This window comes from Nomascus leucogenys, chromosome 9 (assembly GCF_006542625.1).
Source record: "Nomascus leucogenys isolate Asia chromosome 9, Asia_NLE_v1, whole genome shotgun sequence".
In the NCBI taxonomy this organism is placed as follows: domain Eukaryota; kingdom Metazoa; phylum Chordata; class Mammalia; order Primates; family Hylobatidae; genus Nomascus; species Nomascus leucogenys.
The window spans coordinates 103,302,150-103,324,308 of record NC_044389.1 but is presented as its reverse complement, the minus strand read 5'-3'; the positions used below and the strand labels follow the sequence as shown (position 1 = coordinate 103,324,308).

At 42.2% G+C, this 22,159-nt stretch overlaps 1 protein-coding gene and 1 non-coding gene across 2 annotated transcripts in view; one reads left to right on the top strand and one right to left on the bottom strand.

The window, feature by feature from the left end:
- Positions 1 to 2,588: 2,588 nt before the first annotated feature.
- Positions 2,589 to 22,159, bottom strand: part of UPF2 (UPF2 regulator of nonsense mediated mRNA decay) — a 120,325-nt gene continuing 100,754 nt past the window's right edge. The window contains exons 19-22 of the mRNA XM_030819306.1: positions 18,942 to 19,109; positions 13,806 to 13,947; positions 11,730 to 11,850; positions 2,589 to 3,872 (exon numbers count right to left, since the gene is read on the bottom strand). Coding sequence (XP_030675166.1) covers positions 3,863 to 3,872; positions 11,730 to 11,850; positions 13,806 to 13,947; positions 18,942 to 19,109 — 441 coding nt within the window. The 3' untranslated portion in view covers positions 2,589 to 3,862. The remainder of the gene's footprint in view (positions 3,873 to 11,729; positions 11,851 to 13,805; positions 13,948 to 18,941; positions 19,110 to 22,159) is intronic.
- LOC115836778 lies at positions 5,724 to 5,831 on the top strand. The gene has a single exon (XR_004031798.1). It is a non-coding gene; the product is annotated as a U6 spliceosomal RNA (small nuclear RNA).

Sequence of the window (22,159 nt, the reverse complement as noted above, 5' to 3'; positions counted from 1 at the left end):
ACTGACTACTTATGATATTGCTAAGGCTTCCAATCAACACCAGGCTATATTTGTAAAGTCTGTGGGGAGTCAAAAGTTATATGCAGGCCAGGCACGGTGGCTCATTCCTATGAGCCCAGCACTTTGAGATGTCGAGGCAGGTAGATCACCTAAGGTCAGGAGTTTGAGACCAGCCTGGCCAACATGGTGAAACCCCATCTCTACTAAAAATACAAAAATTAGCCAGGCGAGGTGGTGGGCACCTGTTATCCCAGCTACTTGGGAGGCTGAGGCTGTAGAATCGCTTGAACCTGGGAGGCAGAGGTTGCAGTGAGCCGAGATTGCGCCACGGCACTCCAGCCTGGTGGCAGAACTAGACTCCATCTCAAAAAAAAAAAAAAAAAAAAAATTCCCATCTTTTCCAAAGGGCACCTTGGATTTTGTTGGTCCCGACTGCCAACCACGATGTGTCTCAGAAACTAACACCTGGGGAGGTCTGACCCAGGCCAGTTCCTGTCTAGGCACTTTGCAGGGCTCAGAAGCTGCCATGATAGTTTTTGGATTAAAGAATCATATAAACTGGGAATACTACATATTTCTCCTTGATATTCAAATGGCCTCCCAACTTTGGGAGGGAGGAGGCATACAGAAGAAACATTGAGAGAAGAAAAGGTTTGTGCCTGAATTTAAGTGTTCAGTATTCTCTGGGGAGGTAGGGACATTGTTTCTCTACTTGGCAAGGCCGTATTCCCTGAAGGGTGGCATTCCCGTGGTTCCCACTACTGTTCAGATACGTTTCTATGCACAATAAAGCATAGTTGTTGAAAGTCGTGTGTGTCGGCCAGGCGCAATGGTTCATGCCTGTGATCTTAGCACTTTGGGAGGCCGAAGCGGATGGATGACCTGAGGTCAGGAATTCGAGACCAGCCTGACCAACATGGAGAAACTCTGCCTCTACTAAAAATACAAAATTAGTTGGAAGTGGTGGTGCGTGCCTGTAATCCCAGCTACTCGGGAGGCTGAGGCAGGAGAATCGCTTGAACCCGGGAGGCGGAGGTTGCAGTGAGCCGAGATTGCACTGCTGCACTCCAGCCTGGACGACAGGGCAAGACTCCATCTCAAAAAAAAAAAAAAAAAAAAAAAAAAAAAAGGCAAGGGGCATGAGCCTAGGAAATAGCACACGCAATAATTACAGCAGCGGCCACTAAAAGAATCCTTCCTACGTGCCAAGCCTTGCTCTAAGCACTTCACAGATACCATGGCTTAAATTCACTGAATTGTTCACATTTCTTGTCTGTTTCCCCTGCTAGAAGGATGTTAGTTCCTCCAGGGCGGTGACTGTCCCTCCACCTCTATCCCCAGGGCTTACAACAGTGCCTTAGTGTATAGAGTGAGATCAAGAGGTATCTGTCCAATGAATCTGTTTTCCCTTGGTCTCCAAGTATTCATATAAAAGTTTAAATCTGGCTGGGTGTGGTGGCTCACGCCTGTAATCTCAGCACTTTGGGAGGCCAAGGCAGGTGGATCACCTGAGGTCAGGAGTTCAAGACCAGCCTGACCAACAGGGAATTAGTAGAGCTAATTCTCTATTAAAAATATAAAATTAGCTGGTGTGGTGGCGCATGCCTGTAATCCCAACTACTCGGGAGGCTGAGGCTGGAGAATCACTTCACTTGAACCTGGGAGGCAGAGGCTGCGGTGAGCCAAAATCGCACCATTGCACTCTAGCCTGGGCAACAAGAGTGAAACTCTGCCTCAAAAAAAAAAAAAAAAAAGTTTAAATCCATAAATCCAACATAAAACGGACTATACACCCTGAAAACAAAAAGGTTTTCCATTAACCTATAGGAGGCCAAACAATAAAAACATTAGCATTTTCACACATGCAAGCATACACGCAACAGAATCTGATGTGCATTTCCCAGTAACTATACAATTAGAATAGCTTCTAAAGAAACTGACATTTAAGTGATAATCCAACAATTTTCAAGGTTACTCGTCCAGAAAGAAACATGTCTATTGAGACAACAGAAGATGACTGAATGCCCTTTGTACTTCCAAAGGTTTACAAAAAATCATTTAAATTAAGAATGCATGCATGTGCGTTACCAGAAGGAAAAAAAAAAACAACAGAATGCCAAAAATGTGCTTTTACTCATAGCATACTAAGTCTTAAAATTTTAAATTGATTTCACCTCTAACTTCTTCTTCTTATTATTTTTTTGAGACGGGGTCTCGCTCTGTCGCCTGGGCTGGAGTGCAGTGGCGCGATCTCGGCTCAATGCAAGCTCCGCCTCCCAGGTTCACGCCATTCTCCTACCTCAGCCTCCCGAGTAGCTGGGACTATAGGCGCCCACCACCGCGCCCGGCTAATTTTTTGTATTTTTAGTAGAGACGGGGTTTCACTGTGTTAGCCAGGATGGTCTCGATCTTCTGACCTCGTGATCTGCCCGCCTCGGCCTCCCAAAGTGCTGGGATTACAGGCGTGAGCCACCGCACCCGGCCGAGAATGTATTTTTAAAGCACAAAGATGACGCTGGGAGATACCAATTTACCCGTTCAATCCATTTCCAAAACCCAAACCAAATAAAACAATACCACGCCACATCTAAATTACAACACTTTATTGCAGCATCGGCAAAGGTCAGATTTCTGAAGCTGGTGAAGATTGGGCAGCATTTCCATGTGAAATGTTACAACTTTACAACTTTTGTTTCTTATTTAAATCTACATGCAGAAACTGAAACATGGTAAATGAAAAAATGCAAAATAGCTAGAAAAAAAGATGTAATCAAGTTGTAGCATACAGATGTGCTCTTCAACTAAATGTACTATGCCTACTGGAAAGCAAACGAAAGACAACTATCCTAAGAAATTAACAGATTGTCAGAAACAGACTAAGAACCCTCATTTCTATTTAGTGGGGGAAAACAAAACGAAACAAAACAAAAATAAAAGCAAAATAAAAGCTCTACTTGTTTCCATACTTTGTTTAGAGACAGAGGCTGTAAACCCATGAAGGTCAACAAAATATTCTCATCTGCTTCTTGTTGTCCTTCGTTCGTTTTCTGTGACATGCTGACTGGCATGTTTTGTTTTCAATGATACTTACAATGGGCTCAACTAGATCCCTGTTCTTGGGCTGGTATCACTTTTCTAAGCCATCTGAATTAATGCTCTCTGTATACTAAAATAGTCTTCACATTTTTCTTTTACCCTAATAGGCAATTTTATATCACTGACTCTGATGGATAAAACGGATTTTTCTCCCTCATCCCTTGTTCCTCTTGAAACAAATTCCTAAACGAAAGCCTTCCTGGTGGATTATCTGGTATTTGGATATCTTTCATCATTTTGTTGTCCTGCATGTAAGTTTTACTAGAAGATTTTCCTGCTTGCTCTATACTTTTCTACTGTAGTCCTGGAGCCCCCAAATGTATCTTCTTCCAACGTGGGATGTTCAATTCAGAGACACTGAAACTGAAATCAAGTTTAAAGCTCAAGTTCATTTCCCCCACACCATTACCATCACAACCCGTTTCTTCTCTGGCTCAATCATCTCCTTCACGCTCTCCTTGGTGTAACTGCTCAGTAGTCAAGTGAACCATCTCATTTCTTGACTGCCATTCTCAAGAGAAGATTAACCCTCGCGAGATTTCCATTACAAAAGGCCTTTTCCGCCTTGTCTGGAAGCGTCGGCTTGTTCCGGTGTTGGCAGAGGCTGGTGTTTCTGCCTCCTGGCCCCAGCCTGTCCCAGGTTTAGATTCGCAACTCTCTAGACCGACCTGCTGAGATGTGTCCACTGCTCTCATTCAATTGCTGGAGGACTCCACTATCCACAACATCAGATACAGGACCTAATGAAATGACACGTGCTGCTGGATCAACGTCTCCTAAAGGAACAAACAGGGTCACATCAGAGAGCTTATTGCCACAGGGCAAAGTCCAGCAAGATGGTGTCTGCAACACTACCCACCACCACCAAGTAACTCCCTCAAGTTACAGTTGGCCCTGGCATCTGCGGGTGCCACATCCATGGATCAAAAATATTTGGGAAAAAAAAAACCCAAACAATAAAAAATTACATAAATATTAAAAACAATACAGTATATCAACTATCTGCATAGCATCTACACTTTATTACGTATTACAATTAATCTAGAGATGATCTAAAATACACGGGAGGATGTGCATACGTTATACATAAATGCTACACCATTTTTTACCAGGGACTTGAGTGTCTGCATTTTGGTGTCTGAGGGGGTCCGGGAAGCAACCCCCTGTGGATACCGAGGACAACTGTAGTGCTTTTTTGAGAGCATTTGTGCTCACTACTGAACTACAACTTAACCAGAGCCATTGGAGCAATGACTGGAGGGGTGGCTCTGTTCTCTTCTACAACTAATTCTTAAGATGCTAAGAATTCACAGTTTGTGTTATGGTTCAGTTGTGTATCCTCAAAATTCACATGTTGACACTGAACTGCAGGACCTCAGAATGTGACCATATTTGGAAACGAGGTTGCTGTAGATGTAATTACTTAAGGTAAGGCCATACTGGAGCAGGGTGGAGCCCTAATCCCATATGACTGCATCTCTATAAAAAGGGAAATTTGCACACAGACACACACAGGGGGAAAAGGCCACGTGAAGACAAAGGCAGAGACCAGGGTGAGGTATGACAAGGTATGGAAGCCAAAGACTGCCAGCACCCCCAGCAGCTAGAAGGCAGGCCTGGAGCAGTCTTCCTCCAGGCCTCAGAAGGAACCAGCCCCACTGACTCCCTGACCTCAGTTTTCCTGCTGGCGGCCTCCAGTGCTGTGAGACAACAGACATCTGTCGTTTAAGCCACTAGGGTTGTAATACTTTGTCATGGCAGCCCAAGTAGATGAACAGTTTGTTTTTCACAGAGCAAGAAACTTTCAAAGCGTTAAGATGCAAATATGGAAAAGTATATCCTCAGCTGGATAAGATCCATAACTCTTCCAGAAATGAACTGATGGAAAGAACAGAAGTATTCCCTGAGAGAATGAAAGAGAAGATTCAAGCATCTCTCCTGAAGTCAAGAAAAGGCAGCTATCTAACCTAGAACACTTTAAATAAGTGCAGTAAATGACAGGAAAAAAATGTTCCAAATCTTTGCTAAGTAAGGTATAGTTATATCACTAGTTATAGCACAAGGTGTCATTCGACTGGTTTATAGGCAAACAATCATTCTGAGTGACTCAAAAATCTATCAACTCAAAAACTGTGTATTAATACAATATACACTTCAGATTAAATGCAATTCTACAAGGGACTCTATAACAAAACTATCACTAATTTAACCTTACATAAAGATATAAAAAAATCTGATGAAAAAATGCAGACTCTACTTAAGATAGGTTTACAAGAGTTCAAGACCAGCCTGGGCAACACAGTGAGCCCTTGACTCCACTAAAAATAAAAAAAAAATAGCTATTTGTAGTGGTGTGTGCCTGTAGTCCAAGATACTGAGAGGCTGAGGCAGGAATGCTTGAGCCCAGGCGGTCAAGGCTGCAATGAGCTGTGATCACGCCACTGTACTCTAGCCTGGGTGACAGAGCAAGACCCCGTCTCAAAAACAAAATAAAACAACAACAAAATCATTTTTAAAAAGATGGGTTTAAAAGTCAGATAGTACACTCCTATGCCGCTAAGTGTAGGCCACACACCAGCAGCTTTGACATCACTGGAGATCTTGTTTAAAAGTAACCAGAGCTTGTTGTGCTCACTTCGGCAGCACATATACTAAAAATTGTAGTGATACAGAGAAGATTAGCATGGCCCTGTGCAAGGATGACACGCAGGTGGGGTGCAGTGGCTCACGCCTGTACTCCCAGCACTTTGGGAGGCTGATGCAGGCAGATCACTTGAGGTCAGGAGTTTGAGACCAGCCTGGCCAACATGGTGAGACCTCATCTCTACTAAAAATACAAAAATTTGGCTGGGCGCGGTGGCTCACGCCTGTAATCCCAGCACTTTAGGAGGCCGAGGAGGGTGGATCATGAGGTCAGGAGTTCAAGACCAGCCTGGCCAAGATGGTGAAACCCCATCTCTACTAAGAATACAAAAATTAGCCGAGCGTGGTGGCAGGTGCCTGTAATCCCAGCTACTCGGGAGGCTGAGGCAGAGAATTGCTTGAACCCAGGAGGCGGAGGTTGCAGTGAGCCGAGATCGCACCACTGCACTCCGATATAGTGAGACTCCGTCTCAAAAAAAAAAAAAAAAAAAAAAAAAAAATTAGCTGTGCGTGGTGGCACATGCCTGTAATCACAGCTACTTGGGAGGCTGAGGCACAAGAATTGCTCGAACTCAGGAGGCAGATGCTGCAGTGAGCTGAGATCCCGGCACTGCACTCCAGCCTGGGCAACAGAACAAGATTCCATCTCAAAAAACAACAAAAAAGAATGACACGCAAATTCATGAAGCATTCCACAATAATAATAAAAAAGTAATAATAATAAAAGAAACTAATCAGAACTTGCTTTTTAATAAGAGTCTAGACAGTTAATATGTATTTTAAAGTTTAAGAAGCATTAAAATAACCCATATGAATTAGTAGCATCTAAGCCATGTAAGTATTAATACTTGCCAAAAATGTTAAGCTTCACAGTTTTTCAATACTAGTGCATTAGAAAAACAACCTTGTTCTGCAATACAGAAAACCCTACATAATAGTTTTACTTACAGCACTGCTGCCATTTCAACTCATTGTAAGCAAATGCCTCTTATTTGTTAAAGGGCTGAAATTTTAATTTATGTCCTTATTTCAAGGATCTCCTGGTTAGAAAATATACAAATACAAATTAAAATCTGGGAGTCCATCAAAAGCTACAGGAGAAAAATAGTTTATGCCGGGTGTGGCGGCTGACACCTATAATCCCAGCACTTTGGGAGGCCCAGGCAGGCAGATCACCTGAGGTCAGGAGTTCAAGACCAGCCTGGCCAACATGGTGAAACCACGTCTCTACTAAAAATACAAAAATTAGTGAAGAGTGGTGGACTGCACACCTGTAATCCCAGCCACTCGGAAGGATAACAGGAGAATCACTTGAACCCAGGAGGTGGAGGCTGCACTGAACTGAGACTGTGCCACTGCACTCCAGCCTGGGTAACAGAGCAAGATGTCGTCTCAAAAAAAAAAAAAATTTTTTTTTAAACTACTTTTTTTTTTTTGAGACAGGGTCTGGCTCTATCACCCAACCTGGAGTGCAGTGGTGTGATCTGGCAGTCTCTGCCTCCTGGGCTCAAGCGATCCTTCCACCTCGACCTCCCAAAGTGCTGAGATTACAGGCGTGAGTCACTGCTCCTGGACCTAAACTACTTTATAATCAGTTTCCAAATAAATTTCCCTTTATCTGCCATATAACATTACTAATATTAATAACTGATTTTTTTTAATGGAGTTTCGCTCTTGTTGCCCAGGCTGGAGTGCAATGGCGCAATCTTGGCTCACTGCAACCTCACCTCCCAGGTTTGAGTGATTCTCCTGCCTCAGACTCCCGAGTAGCTGGGATTATAGGTGTCCACCACCACGACTGGCTAATTTTTCTATTTTTAGTAGAGACGGGGTTTCACCATGTTGGTCAGGCTGGTCTCAAACTCCTGACCTCAGGTGATCCGCCTTCCTCGGCCTCCCAAATTGCTGGGATACAGGTATGAGACATCACAACCAGCCTTAAAATGTAAATTTTAAAAAAGGCAAAGAACATCTGGACCTCTAAAGGGTAAAATCTCATGTTTCCATGTTTGCCTGTTCGTCTACCATGTTTATTGCACCTATGCTTTAGGAGCACTGACTATAAAAATTCCAGTCATGATACTTTACAGAGTGCTATTCTTAAGACTGATGGACAAGTTAGGTTTTCTTTTTTTAAGGTGCTATTTTAAGAGATTTTAAAACAGGTTGAGTGGCTAGCTCAAGAGCTGGGACTCTTACAAAAAAGAAAAACAAGAGGGAAGAGCTAGGGAGCAGAATTGGAGTGAGAACGTTTATTCAGTGACTAAACACAGACTGTGAAAAGCTCTTTTGTCCATTCACCAAATATTTACTGAGCATCTACTAGGTGCCAGGCACCAAGAGCTTTGAAGGAGACAGAATGGAAACAACATGAGACTTAGTCCCTGCCCTCGTCGCCTGTAATCTCATGGGGAATAGAGACAAGCTAAGCGGCACTTAAGGAGGACAAGGTCTGCAGAAATACCGTTAAGTCATGGCAGCAGATCCGCACTGACCTATGTCAGACTCAAGAACACCAAGGCAGGACCTGAAGGAGCAGGCGCTCTCCAGGGGAACAGCTGGAGACTGTTCCACATAGAGGAGGCAAAAAGAACACAGAACTAAAGGTCAGCTAGGCTGCAGCAGGGGAAAGAACAGCAGGAGATGAAGCAGTAACGTATGTCCACCTGCACCACGGGGCCTTGGGAACCAAGTTGAGGAGTTTAGACTTTTTATCCTACAAGCCACGAGGAGCCATTGGATGATTTTAAGCAGAAGGGCACACGCAGATATCAAATTTGTATTTTAGAAAGAACACTGGGTCTCTAGGGAGAGAATGAATTGGAAAGGGTTGAAGGGTTGAGATGGAGAGGCTGATGAGGAGGCTGAGGCAGCAACAGCAACCCAGGCAAGAGGCAATGGTGGCTTGACCCAGGGTCTTGGCTATGGGCAGAGAATAGAACAGGCAAGAGTGAGGGCCATTTGGGAGCAGAATGCAGAGGATTTGCTAGTGAACTAGATCTAGGGATTGAGGGAGGAGGAGCTGTCAATAACACAACTTCCTCTTCTTTTGTGGACAAGGGGGCAGACAACGCTTCCTCTCCCTGCACTGGAGACCCTGGGGAAGAGGGATCTGGGGCAGGGGCACGGAGTCTTCCATCTCTGAGTCACAGATGGGTGGAAAGTCAGAAATGAAAACGTGAGATCTGGGCTGGAGACCTGGATGGTAGCCAGGCCACTGGGAGGGATGACACCTCCTTTGAGAGTGCAGAAGGAGAAGAGGGGCCAGGCTGAGCCCAAGGAACACAGACATCCCTGGGCAGGGGCAAGCGCAGAAAGGAGGCAGTGTCAGCAGCAGGAGCCGCAGTGATCAGGGGGAACGGAAAACCCAGAAGCCAGCAGAATCACAACGCCAAGGAAGGGTCTGTTGGGAGAACAAGGAGGGCCCACAATGCAAAGTGCTGCTGAAATGAGGCCAAGAGATGGCAGGTGGGGATGCCAGTGACGGCAGAAGCTCCCTAGACCTAGGCTGAGAAGGTGACAGGGGTCAATAATGAACTTTTCTTTTCTAGCATAGCCACTGGGGTGGGCAATGCCTCCCACTGCCAGCTTTGAATTGGCAGGGGTAAGCCACCCAAGTGGGAGCAAGGAAGAAGGGGCAAGTGTAGCCGATTCTTCCAAGGAGGAACTGGAGGGAGGAAGGGAAAATAGAAAGTGAAGGAACTCTGCAAAGTGACTAACACTGGTAACCAGGTTAAGAAATGTGCTATTCAGAGACGTTAGGCTGCAATATGAACAGGTGAAGATGATGAAAACACCAAGATATTACGCTGGTGCAAAAGTAATTGCAGTTTTTCCCATTACTTTTATTGGCAAAAACCGCATTACTTTTTACCAACCGAAATAAAAATATTCTAATAGTTTTGGTCTCTGATGATGAGACCAAATGTTATCAAGATGTTGTTATCAAGAACACTGTGGCATATATTTAAAGCTACTCTAAGAAAATGCAAAAACAGGAAATGAACATTTTTCATTGCCTGTTAACCTAACTAGTGTCTACATTTTAGCAGCAATAAAACAGGCTTAATTAAAGGACTTTAATAAAGCTTGGATAATTAAAAATAACCTAATATCTTATTATGCCCAATTAGATGGGTTTACAGGTCATTTCCAACTAGGATTTTTTTTTTTAAATTATACTCAACAGATGCTAAAGAACAGATCTCTAAACTGTCTTGACAAGCCAATTTTCTACATTACAATTTGATTAGAGTTATCTGAGCAAATAGTTCAAAGAAAAATACCACCAGAACACATGAATATGTTCAGTGATGTTCAGTGGGTAACAGACACAGGCTCTGATGACTACATTTTCCCCCATGCTACCCTCCTGAATCATGATCTAATTCTGCCATCCCCAGCACACTCCCTGTCTACACCTGCTCCCCTGCTCCCAACAACAAAGTGACATCTTAGGCTGCTGTAGAGCCTCGGTGTAAACACTAATCCACTAAGTGAGATCCGTAAGGGCAGCAGAAGCCACTGTCACTTTAACTTAACTGCAAGACAAAATTGAGATGGGTGGACCACCTGAGGTTAGGAGTTTGAGACCAGCCTGGCCAACATGGTGAAACCCCATCTCTACTAAAAATATAAAAATTATCCGGGCGTGGTTGGTGGGCACCTTTAATACCAACTAGTTGGTAAGCTGAGGCAGGAGAATCACTTGAACCCAGGAGGTGGAGGTTGCAGAGAGCCAAGATCACGCCGCTGCACTCCAGCCTTGGTGACAGAGTGAGACTCGATCTCAAAAAAAAAAAAAAAAAAGAACAAAATTATTTGATGATATGGGTCTTTAGATCATGTCCCAGAAAAACTTTAAATTACTTACCCTTAAAAAACATAAAAGAGGTCTTATTAGGGAACATCTTCACTTTCGAATTCTTTATAGAGTTTTAAATTATCTCACATTAAACAATTTAAGTGGAACTGGTAGGAATTCCACCAGGAAATTTTATAATTTAAAAAACAGACTGGGTGTAGTGGCTCACGCCTGTAATCCCAGCACTTTGGGCGGCCAAGGTGGGCGATCACCTGAGGTGAGGAGTTCGAGACTAGCCTGGCCAACATGGTGAAACCCCGTCTCTACTAAAAATACAAAAATTAGCCAGACGCGGTGGCGTGCCCTGTTGTCCCAGCTACTCGGGAGGTTGAGGCTGGAGAATCGCTTGAACCAGGAAATGGAGGTTGCAGTGAGCCGAGATCACGCCACTGCACTCCAGCCTGGGTGACAGAGCAAGACTGTGTCTCAATAAATAAATAAATAAGAGCTTAGGAACAAACTCTACTTGCATGGTTAAAAGTCTAGAAAATAGATTTTTAGTTTTTGTAAACGTCGATATTAATTAACCCTCACCTGAGAAATTCTAACACAAAGCCTATGATGTCTCTCTCTTGCTCATCTATAACAACTCCTTCCTATTAAAGCAAAAGAAGAAAGAAGAAGTCCACTCAGAGAGGGCAAAAGCCAAGCTCTAGCTGAAACCAATGTCTTTGTAAGAACAGCCACATGGGCAGATGGCTTGAGCTCAGGAGTTCGAGACCAGCCTACACAATATGGCGAGACTCTGTCTCTACAAAAGACATACAAATTAGCCAGGTGTGGTGGTGCATGCCTATAGTCCCAGCTACTTGGGAGGCTAAGGTGGGAGAATCACTTGAGCCCAGGAGGGTGAGGCTGTAGTGAGTTGCGATTGTGCCACTGCACTTCAGCCTGGGCGACAGAGCAAGACCTTGTCTCAAAAAATAAAAATAAAAATAAAAAAAGCAGAACAGCCATAACTATAGTATAAAGCAGGTTTTTTCCCCTCAAATATCTACAATTCAAAGACTTTTCTATTTTGCTAAAAATCAGGCCTTTGCCAAAAACTATAATCCAAATTCTCGAATTTATTCTTATGGACATCATGAACACAAACAGCTAAGGAAGAAGTAATGACTGTTTTTACCTCCCACCAGTCTTAAAGATTAGATCTGCATTAGGTGCTCCCTTCGGATGTTGGTAGCGAGGCCGCCTCTCACGATTGGTGTTTGCTGGAGCCGGGCGCTGTGCAAGAGACTGCAACATTTCTGTAATTAGGAGCAAAAAAAGAAAATGCTGTTAACTCTTAGAAATGTACTCCTCCTACAGAGTGAATGAAATGTTGGGGAGATTAAGTTTAATAGTCCTGTCAGGGAGCTGACTAAAGAAAAATAGCCATTATACAGACTAAAATGATTAAGAAGTTTTAAAAAAGCATTATCAAGGGAGGAGACTCTTTTAATACCCAATGTTCCCTTTACTGTGAATTTGGCCACCACATAGCTATCTTACGAGGCAGTAAAAAAGCCTAAGAGGCAGTGCATTGCAATAGCTAAGAGCATCGTGTGTAGAGCGAGACTATTGGTTAATATCCCAGCTCCGTCACTTTCTAGCTGTGGGACTTTAGGTTCAATTTCCCTCAATGTAAAAAGCAGGTAACAACAACACTTATCTCAAAGAATTGTTATGAGGATTATATGCTTTGAAAAAGTACATAAAACAGTGTCTGGCCAAAGAGTAAGCACTCAGTGTTAGCTATTATCATTAAGAATGTTGGAGCTGGGTGTGGCGGCTCACGTCTATAACCCTACCATTTTGGGATGCAGAGGCGGGAGGACTGCTCAAGCCCAGGAGTTCAAGATGAGCTTGGGCAACATAGCAAGATCCCCTCTCTACAAAAATTTAAAAATTAGCCAGGTATGGTGGCACAAGTCTGTAATCTTAGCTACTTGGGGAGCTGAGGCAGAGGCAGGAGGATCACTTGAGCCCAGGAGTTTGAGGCTGCAGTGATTGCGCCACTGCACTCCATCCAGCCTGGATGACAGAGGAAGGCTCTTAAAACAAACAAAAACACTGTTGGGTATCAACTAGGAGAGAACATTCTACAAGTGAGATTAAAAGATTAGAAACCAGGCCGGGTGCGGTGGCTCACGCTTGTAATCCCAGCACTTTGGGAGGCCGAGGCGGGTGGATCACGAGGTCAGGAGATCGAGACCACAGTGAAACCCCGTCTCTACTAAAAATACAAAAAATTAGCCGGGCGTGGTGGCAGGCGCCTGTAGTCCCAGCTACTCGGAGAGGCTGAGGCAGGAGAATGGCGTGAACTTGGGAGGCGGAGCTTGCAGTGAGCCGAGATCACACCACTGCACTCCAGCCTGGGTGACAGAGAGAGACTCCGTCTAAGAAAAAAAAAAAAAAAGATTAGAAACCACAAATACTGATTTACACACACTCTCCTGCACAAATAGCCGTTTGTTCAGTACAGTGCTGTATAAACAACTGTTATGGCTGTAAAATCTGCATACCACAGAACACCAAAACGCTAGCTTATGAAGTCTCCATGGACTCAATATGTAAGGTTCCAATTAACCGAAAAATGCTGGGTATGTATGCATAAAACGAGAATCCTAATTTGAGTATTTCCTCAAATCTGAAGGAACACAGGTTCCTCAAGACCAGGACTCCAAACAGACAAAAGGAGGTAAATACAGTCGTGTGCCGCGTGACCATGTTCCAGTCAATGACAGACATCTATACAATGGTGGTCCCATCAGTTCATAACGGCTACACCATACAGCCTCAGTGTATAGTAGGCTACACCATCTAGGTTTGTCAAGGACACTCTATGATGTTTGCACAATGATGAAACTGCCTAATGCCACATTTTTAAAAATGTATTCCTGTCATTAAGCAATGCACACTGTTTGTTAAATGAATCTGCACACAACTGGCTGGCAATGTGAAGCAATTAAAAATTGATTATCACTTTGCTTGCAAACATAGCTAGCAGTTTATACTCTAATTTAATTAGAGCAAAATATGGTGAAAATTACATTATTGTTATTTTACAAATAAGTGAAGGAAAAATAAACACAGTGGGATACAAAATGAATTTCTCAGCATAAATATGGAAAAATATGACATTAAAACGTGAGACAAAATAACAATTTTGATGCTCAAAAGGCAACAAAAATTTCCACTTCTCTTATAGATGATTTTATACCTTGATAATCTTCTTGTTCTTGCCGTTCATTGATATCTAGTGTGAGCTTTTTCATTCTCATCCTCTCTTCTTGTTCTGCCTGTTGCTGGTTCCAATGATTTGCAGCAAGTTGAGAGGACATGGGTACGTTAAGGATCTTAAACTGGGAGAAAATAACAAAGGAGTTACAAATAGTTTGAGAACACTGAGAGAAAGAAAAAACAGATTTCAAATAAAATAGCAAGTAGAGGCTGGGCACGGTGGCTCACGTCTGTAATCCCAGCACTTTGGGAGGCCGAGGCGGGCGGATCACAAGGTCAAGAGATCAAGACCATCCTGGCCAATGTGATGAAACCCCATCTCTATTAAAAATACAAAAATTAGCTGGGTGTGGTGGCATGCACTTGTAACCCCAGCTACCCAGGAGGCTGAGGCAGGAGAACTGCTTGAACCCGGGAGGCGGAGGTTGCAGTGAGCCAAGATTGTGCCACTGCTCTCCAGCCTGGGCAAAAGAGCAAGACTCCAACTCAATTAAAAAAAAAAAAAGTAGATAGATAATTTCTTAATCATGAAACTGGAAGTTGCAACTCTAAGACGTTTTTATCTAAACACTCAGAAATAAAACAGGGTGGCCATTTTCCCCCCTTTTTAGGTTCCTGACGATAAAATTTGTAATTTCCTTCATAATCCACTAATAATAAGCCTAATGGTGATGGTACTAATCACAATAATAGTATAAAACATGGTAAAGAAAATTTCATAATGGGATCAAAAAAGGTGAAAAATATAGGCTTTCTTATTCATTTATAAGATTAACAATTTCTTCGTTTACATCTTCTAAAGGGAAACAATTATAAATAAAACATGAAGAGGCCAGGCATGGTGGCTCAAGCCTGTAATCCCAGCACTTTGGGAGGCCGAGGTGGGTGGACCACGAGGTCAGGAGATTGAGACCATCCTGGCTAACACGGTGAAACCCCATCTCTATTAAAAATACAAAAAATTAGCCGGGCGTGGTGGCGGGCGCCTGTAGTCCCAGCTACTCGGGAGGCTGAGGCAGGAGAATGGCGTGAACCTGGGAGGCGGAGCTTGCAGTGAGCCGAGATCGCGCCACCGCACTCCAGCCTGGGTGACAGAGCGAGACTCCATCTCAAAAAAAAATAAAATAAAATAAAAATTAAAAAAAGATGAACAAAAACACATTTTATGAACTCTGAGACAAGTTTTACAAAAGGCAAAGTTCTCAAGTATTATGTACTTAAAAAGAACATAAAAGAGACAGTAATAAATACAGGGAAATGAGGAGACAAATTTACTGATGGCCACCTTTGCCTACTGCCTTTACTGCAGAGCTGCTAAGATACTATTAACAGAGACACACTACTTTATAGCAAATTAGATGATAAAAATATTGAAGTCACTCAAACTAAATTTCCTGAACGTAATAGCAATGAAGGTGATTTAGCTCATATTTTGCGGCTACTCCATGACTGTAGCTAAAATTAAAAAACATATAATCCCAAGTTACTATGACATATAACTATCAATTATTCTATTCAAAATATAACAAATCATAACTCCTTATGTAAATATTAATTGCAAAAATGGTTTGTCTGCTAGTATTAAACTATACTATGTTATGCATTTGTTTGAAATAATAAAAAAGCTTTTTAAAGCATTTTATAACATTTATATTACATTAAAACTTGTTTTAATTGAAATTCATTATTCTCATTCATAAATATTTAAATCTAGTAAGAAATAAATGGCTAAAAGCATTATCTTTTTCTTTCTCTGCAACTACTCACTTCATTGGTGCAATTTTTTTTCCCCTAATACCACAACAGAAAGTTATTTGTGAGTACAAATTTGATGCACAAAGAGGCCTTTCACTTAAAAACCAAAGATGCCTATAAGGCAAGACATTTCACATTTGTAGAAAAACCGTTGCACCAGAAGGGCCAACACCCAAAAGCCAAATAAAGGAATAAAAATCAGAACAAAATATACTTTCTTTTTCAGACCACAACATACCAGTGATGTTTCTTCAAATAATGTTCCAAAAACTGAACATTTTCCAAAATTCCAAATAAAGTTTAGAAGCATTGAAAATTTACTTAATAACCAAGTACTCCGAGTTTTCATTTCATGTCTGCTAATATTTTTAAAATTTAGTGACAATATATCCTTAAAAATTAAAAATTAAACTAAATGCTACATTTTAAGAAACAAGGACTTCAAATTCATTTACATAAAATTACGTAAGCCACCCGGTTTATAATCTACCTACTTTGAACCAAAAATATTCCTTCTAAAACACACATAATCTTATTTTGACCCATACAATTTAGAATTTCAGACTGTTGGGGTATACTTATTTTCCAAAGCCCACAAGTTTCTTTTAAGTAGGCGTTGATTAATTTATTCTCAATTCCTACACGTTCTATAAGGGCCAGATGGGGTGTAGAGTTGACAAAGGTGATAATGAATATTCATGTACTTCATGAAAGGGAGGAAGAAAAAAAACTCATTATTTACTGTTGTGCAACCTGACCTTCAAAAAGAGATATTCCTAAACTCTCTTTTAGTTAACAAAAATCATGGCCTTAGTGTGCCAATGTAACAGCATTACTGTGCAGGAACAGAGACCAAGGTATATCTAGCTAAAACTGCCATGTACTGCCCTCCACAATTCAACAGACAGATATGTGCATGTGTGCATGCCTTCCAACTTTACAGCCTAATTACCTTTAGAAACTGTGTGCCAAGAAAGCTGGTGACGGGGGGAATGGAGGAGGAAGCTAAGTTTTTAAAGAGAAAGAGAATGAAGGAGATCTAAAACGTGGTAACTGAAATATTAAAGTCTAGTTCAGAGAACTAAATAGTCCCTAGAAAAGCAAAAATGCTGGGATTTGTGAAAAATAGTCCCTAGAAAAGCAAAAATGCTGGGATTTGTGAATCCTCTAACAGTGGTGAATTAGCATTTCCAGGTGCTCTGAGGACAGCAGTCTTAGCAAAGATCTCAGGACAATGCCAAATTTAGGGCCTGATTTTTTAAAAAGCTCTCATTTTCCTCACAGATAGAAAATGGAGAGTAAAGGAATGGGGATGTGCCAGAGCCCAACCCTGGTCGAAGGAGGGGAGGGGTGTGGCTCTCCTGAAAGCACCAGGAGGCCTGGCTGGAGCCTGGACTGGAGGCAAGGCCGGATGATGGCAGTGTCTGAGGAAGATTCAGCAATGCTCTGATCCTGTCAAAGTTAACTCTCAATACAAGAGTCGTGCCGTGACGTCTTTGCCAGCTCCGCACTCTATAATTATTTATTTATTTATTTATTTTTGAGACGGAGTCTCATTCTGTTGCCCAGGCTGGAGTACAATGGTGCGATCTTGGCTCACTACAACCTCCACCTCCTGGGTTCAAGTGATTGTCCTGCCTCAGCCTCCTGAGTAGCTGGGATTACAGGCACACGCCACCACGCCTGGCTAATTTTTGTATTTTTAGTAGAGACAGGGTTTCACTATGTTGGTCAGGCTGGTCTCGAACCCCTGACCTTGTGATCCGCCCGCCTTGGCCTCCCAAAGTGCTGGGATTACAGGTGTGAGCAACCATGCCCGATCACACTCCACGATTCTAATTGGTATATAGGCGGTATCACTGCAGCAAAAAGTAGTATACTGCTCAAGTATATCACTTTCATGCTGCACAAGTATATCACTTGTATACTGCACAAGCATACTGCACAATTTTGATCTCGGTGTACATGAGAAGTTGCCTGACAAATGCAGGGATAAAATTTAGGCATCATCTGTTTGAGGTTGTGCTAGTGGGGAGGACATCTCAGATGCAACTTATTGTAGAGTCTTCCCTGATCATCCTACCTAAGAGGCAGCCTCCCTCTCCTGGCATCTCATCATCCCTGTCTCTTTCCATCCTCTTACCCTGCTTTATCCTCCTATGTTCTGCACACAGAAGTGCCTGGTGTGTAGCAGGTAAATAATAAATACTTGTTAAATGACTGTGTAGATGAATGTGGTACTGGACTTGTCTAAGATAACTGTGGCAGCTACCATATACAACAAAATCTAACATTCTATTAATTCTAAGATACACCATTATTTTACTTATCACTAAAGCAGAAATAAATGCTGTCAATTATCACAGGATTTCATGGACTCTAAGAAGCAACTTGATCTCAGAAATGTTAAGATGTAAAAAAATTTTACAGAATTGACCTAAATACACCTAAAGGTGTATCTGAGAGCTGGCCTATATTCTCTTCACACCATGTTTCACTATCTGCAAATATGTGCATTTGTCTCTCTCGCTCTCTCAGTAGGAGATAAGTTCCACGAGGGCAGGAACATTGTTCTATTTTAGGTCCTGTAGCCTCAGGACCTGAAACAGAATAGTACCTGGCACGTAATAGATGCTCAATATTTGACAAATCAACTATGAATCCCTAGAGTAACAGCTTGGTAGAGGGGGAAACAGTTTTGAGGGACCATCTTGTATGAAGGGGGAAAGAGCAAACAACAAGAATGGAGAGGGATATGGAGAAGGGTTGGGTGATTTTCAAGTGACGGCAGCCGAGCCTCTTCCTGAGCTGCATCAGTCGCCATCCTCCTTTCCTTCCCCACCTGGGGCTTGCTTGTGGAAGTTTGTGCTAGAAGTCAAGGTACTTACATATTCTTACAAATATATATGACTTAAAACACATAAGGGGCCAGGCGCAGTTGCTCACGCCTGTAATCCAAGCACTTTGGGAGGTCAAGATGGGTGGATCACCTGAGGTCAGGAGTTGGAGACCAGCCTGGCCAACATGGTGAAACACCGTCTCTACTAAAAATACAAAAATTAGCCGGGCATCATGGTGGACACCTGTAATCCCAGCTACTCGGAAGGCTGAGGCAGAAGAATCGTTTGAACCTGGGAGGAGGAGGTTGCAGTGAGCCAAGATCCTGCCACTCCAGCCTGGGCGACAAAGTGAGACTCCGTCTCAAAAAACAAAACAAAAAAACCATATAAGGGATGAAATTATTCTACCACTGAATGCTTTAAAACTGTCCAACCCTTATCCCCTTGTAGGTCAAAGATAAGTTAAAACCTAAGTGGATAACTCACAATCAGCTATAATTACAGGGTGGGCAGTTTCTTACCTGCTGTTTATTGCCTTTTCTTGTTAACATGACAAACGGCATTGTGTCTGCAGACTCGGCCTCTCCTTCCCCACCTCCCAGTGGGGGCCCCTTCCTCAGCTGGCTTTTGAGATGCAAAGGAATGGCAACATCTAGTTGGTGCACTTTAACAGATTCACCACTTCGTTGCTAAAAGAAATTTAAAAGGACATAATAAACTCTCCAAGATATATACTGATATATGTCAATATAAATTGCAAACTCATTCAATGCTGTATTTCTTAAAACACAACAATCATAAGAGCCGTAACAGTCAACAATTACAACCACCATAATACTCTTTCTGAAACGTGGATAAATCTAGAGAGTATTTCTCCCTCCACCTAACACCTCTGCCTATGACATGGAAGGAAATGTGGGACTTGACTGCTGTTGACTGCTCCAGCCTCTCCCAAGCACGCAGTGCTGCGGGTTCTACCGAATCCCCCTGCTCCTCAAATACACCCTTCTATTCATCCTCCTAGATCACATCTTTCTTCATAATCACCAGGCAAGGTGGGCTCATCACTGCATCCCTTTTCCAGGGCTCCCCAGCAGGGTGTTACCCACAGCCGGCGCTCAGGGAGTACTGAAGAATGAATGGAATCTGTGATCATTTGGATTAATTCCTTGGTTGGTAATATCAATTATTTTTAACATTTATACTGAACTTTCCAACCAATTAATTAAATGTACCTTCACTGAAGACTTGCCATGTGTTACAGGCTTGGAGATAGTAATGTTAAAAATACTCAGCCTCTACCCTCAAAGAGCTCATAAGCTTGTTAAGACAGATACAGAAACAGTTATGATACATCATAGGTGTATAGCACATGTGGAGGAGATGAAGTGACTACCTGTACCTGGCTGGGAGTGGTTGCGTGCCTTTCACGAAAGGCTGAATAGAAATGGCACATTTGAGAATGTTAAGGACTTCATCAACTTCTTTCAGACAGATGGTAAAAGAGCAGTTTGGGGGACGTAGAGGGAATTGAGGCAGGGGAAGAACAGGTGCAAAGCAAGGACATGAACCAGCATGGTACACTTAGGGAACTGCAAACACATGAGTGATGAATGAGGAGCAAAGAGGGACAAGCTGAATGTTCCACGAAGCTAGGCAGGTCATGCTGAAAGGCCCTCAATGTCTTGGAAACTGCTCTACCACCATTTAAATATTCTTCTGATATAGGCCCCATATATTCAGGAGACTTGCAAATCAAGCAAAATCCTGTTTTATTGTTTCTTTCTTAAGCTCTAGTTTATCATAATCTGCTTGAAGTCTTCCCAGGTTCATAAGATTTATAAAGATTTTTTACTTAAAATTCAAAAGGATCACAATAGACAAATCTTGATGTTTCTCCCTGATTAGAAAATCAGCATATTCTCTTCATAAAATATTTAAATACAAAAAAGTATTGGTAAGTCCAGCGACTTCCCACTGCCCCAACCCCAAGATGCAACAACTATTAACAATGGAGTATGTTCTTTCGGATTTTTTCAACTATTAACAATGGAGTATGTTCTTTGGGATTTTTTCTTGCATATACTAATAATATATACATGTAGACACAAACAACCACTATGCATATTGCTGTATACTCAACATACGTATTTTTTCTTCTGTTTAATCCTATATCTTGGTTATCTTTCTCTTTGAGTATATACAGAGCTAATTACATTGCTATGACCTTATTATTTATTGACAGACAATTTTTTTTTTAAATGCTCCTTCCCACACATGGAAGGACTTTGTTTCCTATTACAATGTGACATCTTTGTATATTTAGCTTTATAAACAGAATTACTAACTAGGGGTAAATTTTTAGATCAACTGGCAAGCCCATTCTACAGGTTTACTGAATTTCCCTCTAAAAAAGCTGGACCGATAGACATTTACAAACACGTTTACTCAAACAAAACCATACTGGATATTATCACTTAGTAAATCCCAATATCTGATGGTCTGATAAGTGAAAAGGCTCATTTTAATTTGCATACTATTTTATTACTCATGACCTTTGGCATGATTTTGCTATTACCTTTCACACAATAAAAAAAAAACAACTAGATCATTCATCATTTCTCATTGATTTGCTATAGCAGAAGTATTAGGCCTTTGTGTAGACTATAAATTTTTTCTTTCTGGCCTGTCATTTCTTCAAGTTTCTTATAGCATCCTGTGCTAGAAGGCAACACAGTAAAATAGTTGAGAACAGACTCCACCACGTCCTAGCCATGTGGCCGTAATAAAGTTTTTTTTTTTGGAGACGGAGTCTCACTCTGTCCCCCATGCAGAGAGATCGTGCAGTGGCACAATCTCAGCTCACTGAAACCTCTGCCTCCTGGGTTCAAGTGATTATCCTGCCTCAGCCTCCCAAGTAGCTGGGACTACAGGCGCCCACCACCACAACCAGCTAATTTTTTGTACTTTTACCGGAGACGGGGTTTCACCGTGTTAGCCAGGATGGTCTCGATCTCCTGACCTCATGATCCTCCCACCTCGGCCTCCCAAAGTGATGGGATTATAGGCGTTGAGCCACCATGCCCAGCCAGCAAGTTTCTTGTCTTTCCAAGCCTCTGTTCCTTTAGCTAAAGCAAAGGAATACTAACAGTATCTGACAGCACTATGCAAAGAATAGATGTAAAGCGCTCGATGCAGGGCCCAACAGTCTTCAAAATTATTGGAGTGTTTGATAGATTTGCAATTAATTCTGCTGTGGAAATAAAACAGAATGTCAACTTTATTTTTGTTTATTGTCTGTTTTCCCTTAACTGATTTGCAATGTTATCTTCATCATATTACTAAACAGTCATGTTTTGGGTCTACTTTGGATTCTCCTCCATTTCATTAATCTGTTCCTGTATCAAACTATTACTGTCGATTTAAAATGTTTTATTTTTATTTTTTTTAAGACGAAGTCTTGCTCTTGTCCCCTCAGGATGGAGTGCAGTGGTGTGATCTCAGCTCACTGCAACCTCCACTTCCCAGGTTCAAGCGATTCTCCTGACTCAGACTCCCGAGTAGCTGGGATTACAGGCGCCTGCCACCATGCCTGGCTAATTTTTTTGTATTTTTAGTAGAGACAGGGTTTCACCATGTTGGCCAGGCTGGTCTTGAACTCCTGACCTCAGGTGATCCACCCGCCTTGGCTTCCCAAAGTGCTGGGATTACAGGTGTGAGCCACAGTGCCCGGCCATGT